Here is a 12610-nt window from a genome sequence, read left to right as displayed (position 1 = left end):
ACTGTCTTCCATGAAATATTAGAACAAGGTAATACTTAGAAATCTGGAGCTGAAATTTTCACTAGCAGAGGTATTTCTTATTTCACCCTAAATTGGATGGCAAATGCATTTGTACACGTCTATTTCAACATTCGAGTTTACTGACGAGCTGAAAAATGTAGCAAAATAATTGGGCTTGAATTTGTTAAGCATATCATAAATGACTACTGAGAAACAGGGATGGAGATTAATTAAAACGTTGTCATCGTTTACATGAAATATCTTCTTATCCAAAACTGCAATTCTTGAGAAAAAGGAAACCACTGCGTAGAATGATAGAATTAACCCTGGACTACATGACTTGGAACTTGAAGTACATTAAGAAATAGGAGGCATAACATTCCTTCATGTTTAAAATACCATTTAACCAAAACAGGACTAATTTCCACAAAGCATCGAATGCAATTCATCATACTCTCCATGCATGAGCTGCTATCTTATAACATTCATACAGGAAAAAAAAATCTTTGAATGTTTATCTGGAAACATAACTGAACGTGATACACAGCCAAAATAGCATGGCAACGATCATTTCAGTGAAAGTAACCAAGAACCTGGCCGCCTACATTCTTCTTAATGGCTTCTTCATGATCCAAAACACCGTCAGGAGTAGTAATCACAACATAACCCCACTGCACACAGCAATAGAAAGGCACAATTATCTTTTTCCTTTGATTTCCATTGACATATCATTCTTAAAACACAAATTATAACAACCACAATCAGACAAAAACAGCAGTCGGAAGCTGTGACACGAAAACGAATCATTAACATAAACCAACCTGATGAGTAGGAAGAGTCTGCAATCTGTAGGCTTCAAGATCCCTTGCCTTCATATCTTTTCGGTATGTAAGAGCCTTGCAATCGTTAATCCTACCTTGTAGTTCAACCGTTATCCTCCCCACTCTATGCGGATCATAGACTTGAAAGTCTTTGATATAACCTATTAGGAATTTAAGCCAAATTAACTACACTAACAGTGGCACAGTACAGAGTAACTGTTAGAATCTTAAAGAACTTTATATCGGTTCATGGACCCTTGCAATCTTAAAGATATTTCACACACGGAAAGTCATGCTCAGACTCAGACGGAAAAGGATGACAGTAACCAAATCAACAACGAAAGTCATTCAAACTCTGATGACATAAATTTCAGAGACTGAAATCACTTTTGAAAAGCGAATTCATACCATTTCATTATTGCCAGATTTGAAATTGTGAAGCAGTTAAAAGGGGTTTCGAGTTTTAGAAAAAAGAATACAAATTATAAAAATAGTGGCTGGAGAAAGAAAAGATACCATGGTTTTTCATGATTCGGAGAAATGAAGACATAACAGTGGAAATTGGCTTGAGTTCCACCATAGCTTTCCCTCTTCTCTCTGCATTCACCATACTCCTCAAGGCATCGTTCAGGATCCTCCTTCCCATCTCTCTAAATTCTCTAACCAAACCTCCTATTTCTCTCACTAGGGTTTTCGAAATATATATATATATATATATATATATATATATATATATATATATATATATATATATATATATATAAAATAAAAGGTAATAATTTCTAATTAAAATTTGAAATCGAAACACCTAATTCTTAATTGTAAAATTCAATTAAAAAAATCATTTTTCCTGAAGGCAACACAATACCACCATAAAATTCAGTCTTCCGCAGCGTAACCCTATCCAACCTCGCGTAGCTTCTACCCCCAAACTGCCGTAGGCGACGACGGCGACGGCGACGGCGACGGCGAGCAGAACAAGAGTGGAACCCTAATTCCCTAATCTGTGAGTTTTCTTCACTCTCCGATACCAAACCACTAAAAAAAGTTGAAAAAGAGAAGAGATAAAAGTTCAAAAGGTATCTTTTGTTAATGTGAATACAATAATTCACTCTCTTTGGATATTCTTGTAAACCTCACCCTTTATGATCTCACTTCTTTGCGTGTTTAACTTCCCAATTTCCTAAGAACACTTTGCACATATTCATGTAATGTGTCAGTTGGTGGCTTTATCATATTTTTGGTCAAATACGAACACTTGAAATTGATAAGCTGTTTATATTGTTTTCCGAAACTAATCACAAATTGCATTGTTTTGTAGTTCTCCTACCTTGGTAGTTACGGTAGCCAGCATATTGATTTTAACACGGGATTTGCAAGTCCTATTTGAAGTGATTAGTGGGGGAAGATTGAAGTTTTGCTTTGAAATAATTGACATTGATTTTATGAATAATAGTGAGTTGGCGGTTGGTTGTCACTTCTGTGAACAAGGGCAAAGCCAGCAAGCATGTGGTAGTTGTTGTTTTATGTGAGAAGAAAAAGCGATACATTTGTAAACTTTTGCAAGTAAAATGGCAAACAGCAAATATGAGTATGTCAAGTGTTTTGAAGTTGAAGACGAGGTCATGTTTCCCAATATCATCCTTGTTTGGATCAATGCCTGTAGCCTTCATAAACCTTATGATCTAAACACGTTGAAGATGATGAACTCTTGTGCTGTTGAAATTCTTGAAGAGTATGCAGATGTAGTCTTTGCATATGGATTTAGCGATGAGTATACTTTTGTATTGAAGAAGACCTCCAAGTTTTATGAAAGGCGTGCTAGCAAAGTGTTATCCATCATCACTTCATTTTTCTCCTCTGTTTTTGTGAGAAAATGGGGTGAATTCTTTCCGCACAAGGAACTGCAAAGTCCTCCTTCCGTCCATGGGCGAGTCATACCTTGTGCGTCCACAGAAGCCCTTCAAGCTTATCTTTTGTGGCGGCAGAATATTTGTCATTTGAGTAATCAACATGAACAATGCCTTTGGCGTCTTGTTGAACGTGGAATGAATGAGAAGGAAGCATGGGATTTTATCAAGGGTTTTGACAAAAGTGATCTAAACAATCTTTTATTCGATGAGTTCAATGTCAATTACAATACACTAGAGCCAATATTTCGACAAGGTTCTTGTCTTCTGAAGACAGTGGTAGAGGATGTTGTGAAATACACAGATAACGGTGCTCCAATTAAAAGGCACAGACGGAAGATAATCCCTGTGCATTCCAAGAAAATAACTGGAAAGAGATTTTGGAATGAGCATATCCTTCTTTTGAAGGAACTTGGTGGTTTTATTGAAGAGATTAACAATGTGACTCCAGAGTATGTGAGATCCTTTGAGTTTGATAGCAAATTGATGCCATCTACATGGATTGTAGTTCGAATAGATGGATGCCACTTCCACAGATTTTCTGAGGTACATGAATTTGTGAAGCCAAATGATGATAGAGCCCTTAACCTGATGAATTTGTGTGCAGTTGCTGTCTTAGAAAAGTTTTGGGAGGATATAGTCTTTGCCTATGGGGTTAGTGATGAGTACAGTTTTATTATTAAGAAAACCTGTAATCTTTACCAAAGGAGAGCTAATAAAATGGTTTCAGCAATTGTGTCTTTCTTCACATCCACTTATGTGATGAGATGGAATGAGTTCTTCCCACAAAGCGAGTTAAAATACCCTCCTTCCTTTGATGGGCGAGCAGTGTGCTATCCATCTACTGAGATTCTAAGGGACTACCTTTCATGGAGACAGGTGGATTGCCACATCAACAATCAATATAACTCTTGTTTCTGGAAGCTAGTTGCATCTGGAAAAAGCAAAAGGGAAGCTCAGAATAGTTTAAAGGGTGGTCAGTTGCAAAAGAAAATTGAAGAATTGGCTATTGACTACAATAAATTACCAGTCATGTTCCGACAAGGATCCTCAGTTTATAGGGACAAAGTAGACACTGTTCCAACTCACGAGGAGAATGGTAACTCTTTTGAAAGTAAAGGAAAGGTCATTGTAGAACATGTTGACATTATTGGACCAACCTTTTGGTTGGAACACCTAAACATCCTTGATGAATAGGTGCATGTGTAGCCATTGAGTCTCCAAATTGAGTACAGGATAAATACAAAATTTTACGAGTATAACCAATCATGCACCCTCACTGTCCCTGTTTTGAAAAAAACTTTCGTTTCAGTTTACTTTTCTCTTTCTGCTTTATTTTAAAAAAAGTAATAATCGGTATATTTGTCTCTGAAAACAAAAAAACTCAGCCGATAATCATTGTAACACAAGCAAAAGAGATACCGCTATAAGAAAAAAGATAAACACTTTGGATTTTCATGTACTTAACTGTTAATATTTATCAAAATTAAATTAGAAAAAGTCTAACATATCACCTTTTATCTCTAATAAATAAATCTGTTAATATTTATGACAAATCAAGTAGCAAATGTAAGTTTATGAGCTTAACACCGATTTCTCCATCTGAGTGGTAGCCCTTCTTCCAATTGCATGTATTGTTAGCACGGAACCGAACGGAAACTCGCAGGTTTGACAACACTTGGTATCAAAATCAATGTATGAGATGTATATGTACTATGTATGTGGAATTCATATTAACTTTTTTTCTTACGTTTTTTTACAAATAATAGTTGTAGCAAATGAGATTGCGAGACTCAGAGAGCATGTTCAACAAAACAGAGGAATGGCAGTTCAGTTACAATTAACACTAAAAGGAAGACCAAGACCAAGACCAACAATGAGCAATTTGATATCTCAAATCAGAGTTAGAACAAGATATGTTTATTTTTATTGTCTCGGTAATACTTTAGAACGATCAACAAATTAGATAAAATATTTGTTCATTTCAAGGCACAAAACTCCTGATATAAGTATTAAAAAACTTGACTTCCCTTTACGGAAAACCTCAAATTTAATGCTTGTAAAGAAAGGAGTTGGGAGAACTTTATCCCTAATCCTACATTGAAATGACTCAACATGGATAAGTTGTGATTTAATGACTAGTAAATACTAAGCGTATCAAATAAAGTGCTAAATCTAAAACTTTTGTAATTTAGAAAAGCCATTCATGGTTGTACATCGTAATTTCTGTAAGGCTACTCTTTCTTTAAGTATGATGATTACAACACTCGCGTTTAGCAAATTTCTCATTTTGTTTTTTTCTTTAAAAAGGATGTGGCATGTAGAAAAATCCTGTCAACTTCATCCAGCTTTTTTTCCATGTTTTTCGAATTCAGAGACATTTGTCGTAGATGCTCCTCAAAATCAATTGTTTCTCCATTGCTTTGCTCTGGAAACTTATCAAACTCGTCCAAATAAAGAGGTTTTTCCTCTTTGGTGAAATTCTCTACATCCGAATCTGTCTCAAATATATCTGATAACTTATCGGAATCAGAATCCAACTCAGAGTCATTATCTGTCTCATCTTCTGTGCATCCAATGTTATCATCCATCAACTCTTGGTGTTTAACTGAATTGTCTAACTGAAAATTTGAAATTCTCTCTCTGTCAATGTCCTGGATTGCGTCAGAAGCATATGTATTACTCTCTGCTGCACTTTTGAATTGCGCTTGCAGAATTTCAAGTTCTTGCTCTAGTCTTGGAATATGTCTCCTCACAGCACGGAGAGCATCCCTGTATTTGGATTTATCCAATGCCTGCAAAAGATGAGAATCAACATCATGAAGGCACCGAAGAATTTTTAAAATAAAAAGAAACATCAAATTTTGTGAAACAGACAAGTAGCATGAACATGAGTGATTGTATGTATGCATCAAAGGTCCGCAAATGCAAAATTTCAAACGTAGCCGTGGTTGTGCAACTGAAGCATTATGTAGTAGAAATTTCACCATAAAATTCTGGACAATGAAAGACCAAGAACTGTTGGAGGATTTTGAAACCCCACACCCAGTTAAACTCAATTTCTATTCTGTATTAAAAAGTGACTAAAAATTTAGTACACAACACAGTACCTTCTTTCTCGAAAGTGACACTCGTGGAGACATAATCTCTGTTGGAGGTTGGGAGTAGTTTTTCCCTCTGTACATTATTATTGTGTTATCTTCATGAATGTCAAGCACTATACCTCCAGTCAATCTTGCCAGCTCAACAGCAATGTCCTTAACCTCCTCTGCTGAAAATGTCTTCACCACTACTTTCAAGGTCTGATGTTTTTTCCAATGTAGATGCATGTTCAAAATTACACCTTGGTAAATTCCTCGCCTTCCAACTGGCACATAATTTTTGCATTTAAGGCCCATCTTTAAGAAGAAAAAGTGCTCTTCCGGTGTCAATATCTCAGGATCGTGGGTTGTTTCAGAAGATTCAGCAGGCTCAATCTTTTTTAGGGCTTCACAGAGTCTCTCTTCTTTCTTTCGAGCCTAGAATGATGGAGAAAACACTGTATGTTCAATAACTGACGCAACAAAATCAAATTAAGTTTTCATAACACTTTTAACTGTATGATGTATTCAATTACGGTATGAATAGTTTGTACATAGAAACACTAGGATCAACCTTCGTTTGAGGAAAAAAAATGTCTTCTTCAGACAAACCCATGATGTTGTACCAAGATCAGAGAAATTTGATTGGTGTAGGCAGGTTGAAGAGTGTTCAAACCCCTGAAGTTGTCTTGTGTATATATTTTTATCTCTAGATCACAGAAATGGAAAAAATAGCTTATTGGTCAGAGTTTTGGTTGAATGCTAATTAAAATGGTTCTGTCAAGCTTACCATGTTAAGACAATCTAGGTACGATCCACTCCTTATCCAGATCTTGGATGTTTGGGATCTCCTCAGCAGACTGGGAGAGGACCAGGATCTCATGAATTCCTGGAGGAGGGGTTTACCTCAAGTATCTTCTCCTATCTCTGGATCACTTTGAGAATATGGACGTCCACTGAATAATACTACACGTTCTGATTTTTCCTAATTTTCATTCTACTCTTGGTCCAATACTACCACTCATATAATGAGTTAATTACATAGAACCTCTTACTCACCCTTGTTTGAGAAAGATAATTGCTCGAAATTTTATGTACAACATATCCGTCTGTATTACGTAGATACTATACTAGGGCAGAGATTGATTTTTTACAAATAAAGATTACATTTTTACCCTGATTTCTGGTTCTGTACCTAACAATGTCTTATCTCTTAAAAATCTAGATATCTTCAAACACTATTTACCAAACATATTTTGACAAATTCTATGAAAATTAAAAAAGACAAAAAAAAAATACTTGAGGAATTAGATGGAAAGTTGTTACCTTATTATAAAAATGAATGCACTAAAATAATTCTGTAAATTAAAGACTGAAAGATTTAATTCATGTTTATCTTACTGAAATTATGTATTTAAAGATTTGAATAGGTATAGCGCAACAATCCAACATTCAATACAGAGAACCATAAATTTATTTTTATCTTTATTGACAACAGGACATGGTTTAAGAAATTTAAGCAGTTCTATCTCTAAATTATTTTCACAGAATATTGCTTGAAAGGCTTCTAGTGTTCCAGTTGATTTCATAAGCAAGTTTTAGCATACATTAGAAGAAAACACTATCCCATTACAAAGTTTCCAACAGCAACAGATTTATTTTTATCAAGAGCATCACTATTTCATGAATATGTGACAGAATCCTAGTGTTTCAGACTAAAAGGTAAACACAAGCCATGAGTAGTATGAAAATACTAATAAGAAATACAAACCTATGTATAGATATTGCAAGAACAGGGAGGCAAAGGTGCAAAAAATAAAGAATCAGCAAAACCATACGTACTGTTTGAAAACAATAGAAAGGTCCATATAAAATAAAAAATAAAACTTACCTTCAACAGTTTGTATAAAATGTTTTCCTCTGATGTCATCCTTTCATACTCTTTCTTCTTCTTAAATCTAAAGAACTTCAGCCATCTTACAACTGCTCTTTTCCCTTTCAATTTTTTCTTATTTTCTTTGGCACTGCCATTACCCTCATTACCACTCGGGGCCTTCTCAGAATCCTGATAGTGTTTCTCTGCAACCTTATTGTTATACTTCAGAAATGAACATGAATGAAAGCCTATGCTTCCCAGGATAGAACATGTTTTCATATAGGCTTAATTACCTACTTAGTCCCCAAGTTCGGAGGTAATTTGCTGTTTAGTACCCGGTTTTAAAAATGTAGGCATTTGATACCTATGTTTTGAAATTTGTATCAATTGAATCCTACCCACTTAACGCCGTTATAAATCTAACGTTTTTCTGACATCAACTTTGAATTGTGGACGAGCGGTAGTGGACGAGCGTCCGAGCGTCGTTGGACGAGCGTCCTCTTCTGTTGGACGAGCGTCCTCCTCTGTTTGGACGAGCGTCCTCCACTGTTGGACGAGCGTCCTCCACTGTTAGATGAGCGTCCTCCTCTGTTTGGACGAGCGTCCTCCTCTGTTTGGACGAGCGTCCTCCACTGTTGGACGAGCGTCCTCCACTGTTGGACGAGCGTCCTCCTGTGTTTGGACGAGCGTCCTCCACTGTTGGACGAGCGTCCTCCTCTGTTTGGACGAGCGTCCTCCAGTGTTGGACGAGCGTCCTCCTCTGTTTGGACGATCGTCCACAACCGCTCGTCCACAATTCAAAGTTGATGTCAAAAAAACGTTAGATTTATAACGGCGTTAAGTGGGTAGGATTCAATTGATACAAATTTCAAAACATAGGTATCAAATGCCTACATTTTTAAAACCGGGTACTAAACAGCAAATTACCTCCGAACATGGGGACTAAGTAGGTAATTAAGCCTTTCATATAATAGAGCTGATAAAGAATAGGTTCCTGGCCACGAACCTTGCACACTACATAGTCCAAGCTACAGCAGTGTAAGTCAATATCGAAGCAAACTTCTGTTTCAATTATGTTTCTTTTATTCTCACACAATATTGCAAGCTAAACCAAAGAAAAAAAAACTCAAAAAATTATTAGTGTAGTAAACTGAATATTACCTTCCAATTTCCTTTTTATATTTTTTACTACAATTCTAAAGTTTATCTTCCTAGCATCCTCATTTTACTTAAGTAGGCAAAAATCCAATATAATAAAGTGCAATTTTTTTGTTTGCAGTGTTCAAGATTGGATAGTAATGAAAACAAGACTAGTCCTTGAAATGTAAAACAAGATTTGAAATTAGTACCTTGTTTTTGGAAACGAGGAATTGAAGGAGAGATTGTTGTGGAAATGAAATTTAGTGAGAGGGCGTAATGCCAAAAGCCTCCACGCCATATTTCCCAATTTCTAAAGGACGAAAATGAAATTCAGCGTAGAACAAACGATTACCACATGCTTGCTGGCTTTGCCCTTGTGCACAGAAATGACAACGAAGCGAAAGGTGCTGAATTTATGGGTAGTGGCTGCATAAAAGGGTTCATCTATAGTAGTAGCTGCATAACCTATCTGGGACTGGGGTGGAATACCCACATCATTGTTTTACAAGATTTTGGTGGTTAGCATTATGAGCACAAGGGGGTTGAGTTTTAGAGGAGGAGTTGGTATTGTTAAAGATTATATGAACACAAAACAAGAAATTTATACGCTTCAAAATTTCAATCGCACTCACTTTTGGAATGTAAAGAGAGAGAAAAGAATCTCAAGATCTCTGAACCTGGCCACAGCAACAATAAGAGGAAGCCAAAGACTGATACTTTAGGGAGAAAACCCAATTTGATTTTGAAGCTCCAAAATGCCTTTTTGTCATGGAAACAGCCGTTCAAAGCCCTTGGTTTTTACCTTGCGGTTTTTGCACCAAACTAGGCAAATATGCCCTCTTTATTATCAAAATGGGCAAATTTTGACCCAAAGTGAAGTCGTGGGGGGCCAAAACGACTTCAATTGAAGAAGTCGTGCCCCCCCTGCACGACTTCACCCTGTTCATTTGACCAGGGTTGAAGTCGTGCACCCCCAACACAACTTTACTTTCTTTTAATTTTTAACTTTTATTAATCTGGTGCGATTCGGCAAAATTCTGCAGAAACGAGCGTACGTCCGAACAGTGCTCGACCAAATCGTGGTCGGCAAAATATAGGTGATGTAAATGGAGCGTACGTACAAATAGTGGTAGGCCAAGTGAGCGTTCGGTTTTGTATTCTCATGTAACGAGCGGTAGGATTCTTCCTTGAATAAAAGTTAGTAATATATTAGACGTTCGTCCTTAATTTAGTACTCTCATGAAGCAATCTCGAGCGTTCGGTCTTGGTAGATTAATGATTGTGAGCGTTCGTCCTAATTTGGTAGTCTCGGCTGGTGAACCTGAGCGTTCGGTCTTAAATTGGTAGGTTTCAATCTTGAGCTTTCGGTCTTCGTGAAACAGTGATCGTAGGCGTTCGTCTTTAAATTGGTATTCTCAGAGAGTGATCTTTAGCGTTCGGTCTTGGTTCTGTATTAGTATTTTAGGCGTTCGGTCTTAAGTTGTGTTCTTAGGCTTCAATCTTGAGCGTTCGGTTTTGGTGTAATAGTGATTATAAGCGTTCGTCCTAATTTGGTATTCTCGGATAATGATCCCGAGCGTGCGGTCAATCTTGAGTGTTCGGTTTCAATCTTGGGCGTTCAGACTTTGTGACTTAGTGATTGTTTAATTGTGATTGTGAGCGTTCGGCCTTAAGATAGTATTCTTAGGTTTAAATCTTGAGCGTTCGGCCTTGGTGATTGTGATTGTGAGCGTTCGGTCTTAAGTTGGTATTCTTAGACTTGGATCTTGAGCGTTCGGCCTTTAGTTGGTTTTAAATAAAAGTATAAAATTTATTTATTTAATAATATTAAAAAACTTTAATTATTAATTAAAGATGATTTTAATTATTTTAAATACATTTAAAAATATTTTTTAGAAATTATAAATGATTTTAATTACTAAAAGTTAAAAATTAAAATAAAGTAAAGTTGTGTTGGGGGTGCTCGACTTCTCTTATTGAAGTCGTGAACCCCCTACGATTTCAATTTTTTTTATAATTTTTTATTAAAAACGGGATGGTAATCGATTACAACATGTGGTAATCGATTACCATACCCTAAAGTGGTTTTTGGGGTGCACGACTTCAACTCTGGTCAAATGAACAGGGTGAAGTCATGCAGGGAGGGCACGACTTCTTCAATTGAAGTCCTTTGGGTCCCCCCACAACTTCCCCATTTTCGTAATTTTGGTTGAATTTGTTCATTTCGGTAATATTAAAGGCAAATATGCCTAGTTTGGTGCAAAAACCTTACCTTGCTCTATTTCAAGACTAAAATAGGTTTAACGGGTCAATAGGTTCCTATTTTCGTCCCAAATTTGAAATACGTCTCTGTTTTATTTGAAGTCTTAATTAGATCTTTATTTTTGTTAATTTGATGCAAATAAATCTTTTTCGTCAATTTCAGAAAACGGCGTTAAGGAGTGCGTGACGTGGTGTGTGTGAATGAATTTTTTAATACTAAGATATTTTTAATGAAGTAATTATAGTATAATCCGTGCTGAAATTAATGAGACAGAGGGAAAATTTGGAAAAACTTAATGTTTTGTTTGCTGAAACATCTCTGGAAGGGAGAAATCAAAATCAAGTTGGGGATTTTTCTATTCTAGGGCTCGTGTCGTCTCAGAGTTGGGAAAGAGTGGATGCTGTTGGAGTGGATGCCCGAGGGAGAATCAAATGCAGAATTCACGTTCAACATGTTCTTCGACTTCCAATGGCTAGCAGAATGGAGAGGCGAAGGTCGTTTTTCGTGGTGCATCACCCCTTTGTCTGTGTGGAGAGAAAACAGTGGTGAAAACAACTGGAACGGCTAAGAATAGAGGGAAACAATTTTGGGGGTGCCCTAAGTATAAGGTAACCGAAACGTGGATGAGTTGTTTGTTTTACTTCAAAGTCCTATTCATTGGGTTTTAATTTTTTTTTACAGAACGGGCATGAAAACGATGGTTGCAATTTCTTCAAATGGTGCTGTGATGATGGTAATGAAAGATGTTATACGAATCTGAAGTGGGAAGGAAAGCATGAGTGTTTGTCAAAGACAGAAGAAATGGGTGGGGTAGCGAATATGGTGATTGATTTGAAAAATTATGTGAAGGTTGTGAAAAAATGAATGAAGTTGTTGATAGGGGCTGTTTGTTGTTGCTGTGTGGTTAATATTATTGTAATTTCAATATGGATGACAAATCCATAATGTATTCTGCATTTTCTTTGTCATAGGATGCAGTAGGTGATGAAAACGGGATGAACAATGTATTGAACTAGCAAAAATGAATGAAATCATGTTCTATTTTCGTTTTTCTTGTTATTGCAATACCAACCTAGAACCAGTGAGAAAGGGGGAAGAAGATAAACGACGGAGAGAAGAGAATGGACCGAGACATATAAGTGGACATATATATGGAATACAATATATAATATTTTAAATAATACATTCCAAAATATAAAATATAAAATAAAAATTAATTCATTTTGAATTACATAATCTAAAATACAAATATACAATTTTAAATAAAATTTTATTATTCTAAATTATAAATTTCAAAATACACAAAATTATATTTTAAATTATCCATTTAAAAATAAAAAATAAAACGTATATTTCAAATTATGTATTCTAAAATACAAAAATTATAGTTCAGCCGAATAATACATTTTAAAATACAAAATAAAAAATATATGGTAAATTATGTATTTCAAAAATACAAAATTTACATTACAAATTGCCCTGTTGATAAATTTATGGAAGAAACTGCCTAGTCACAAAAT

The 12610-nt window shown here is 35.9% G+C and overlaps 2 protein-coding genes, 1 long non-coding RNA gene and 1 pseudogene across 6 annotated transcripts; 2 read left to right on the top strand and 2 right to left on the bottom strand.

Annotated features, from left to right (window-relative positions):
• Positions 1–200: 200 nt before the first annotated feature.
• Positions 201–1530, bottom strand: LOC148202647 (small ribosomal subunit protein uS8my). Its single transcript, XM_088110513.1, has 3 exons — positions 1338–1530; positions 822–982; positions 201–671 (listed from the first exon to the last, which is right to left on the bottom strand). Exons 1-3 carry the CDS (start codon positions 1465–1467, stop codon positions 573–575), a joined length of 390 nt encoding a protein of 129 aa, XP_087966639.1. The 5' UTR covers positions 1468–1530; the 3' UTR covers positions 201–572.
• A 93-nt stretch (positions 1531–1623) lies between these two features.
• Positions 1624–3979, top strand: LOC148202646 (tRNA(His) guanylyltransferase 2 pseudogene; annotated as a pseudogene). Its single transcript, XR_015785170.1, has 2 exons — positions 1624–1827; positions 2143–3979. The product of XR_015785170.1 is annotated as a tRNA(His) guanylyltransferase 2 pseudogene (transcript).
• Positions 3980–4888: 909 nt separating this feature from the next.
• LOC148202645 (putative CRM domain-containing protein At3g25440, chloroplastic) lies at positions 4889–9176 on the bottom strand. 3 transcript variants are annotated; one of them, XM_088110506.1, is made up of 5 exons: positions 9037–9176; positions 8648–8715; positions 7703–7971; positions 5842–6249; positions 4889–5526 (listed from the first exon to the last, which is right to left on the bottom strand). In XM_088110506.1, the coding sequence occupies exons 1-5, from the start codon at positions 9123–9125 to the stop codon at positions 5017–5019; spliced, it is 1344 nt and encodes a 447-aa protein (XP_087966632.1). In that variant the 5' UTR covers positions 9126–9176; the 3' UTR covers positions 4889–5016. The 3 variants fall into 3 exon arrangements, with proteins under 3 accessions (XP_087966632.1, XP_087966631.1, XP_087966630.1); XM_088110505.1 differs by lacking the exons at positions 7703–7971; positions 8648–8715; positions 9037–9176 and adding exons at positions 6386–6520; positions 6602–7691; XM_088110504.1 differs by lacking the exons at positions 7703–7971; positions 8648–8715; positions 9037–9176 and adding an exon at positions 6602–7692.
• Positions 9177–11355: 2179 nt separating this feature from the next.
• LOC148202644 (uncharacterized) lies at positions 11356–12142 on the top strand. The gene is made up of 2 exons (XR_015785171.1): positions 11356–11698; positions 11772–12142. It is a non-coding gene; the product is annotated as an uncharacterized LOC148202644 (long non-coding RNA).
• Positions 12143–12610: the final 468 nt, after the last annotated feature.

This window comes from Vigna umbellata, chromosome 3 (assembly GCF_029865625.1).
Source record: "Vigna umbellata cultivar VRB3 chromosome 3, Vumbellata_1.0, whole genome shotgun sequence".
In the NCBI taxonomy this organism is placed as follows: Eukaryota; Viridiplantae; Streptophyta; class Magnoliopsida; order Fabales; family Fabaceae; genus Vigna; species Vigna umbellata.
The sequence above is the reverse complement of the archived record's forward strand: the minus strand, read 5'-3'. Positions and strand labels throughout refer to the sequence as shown.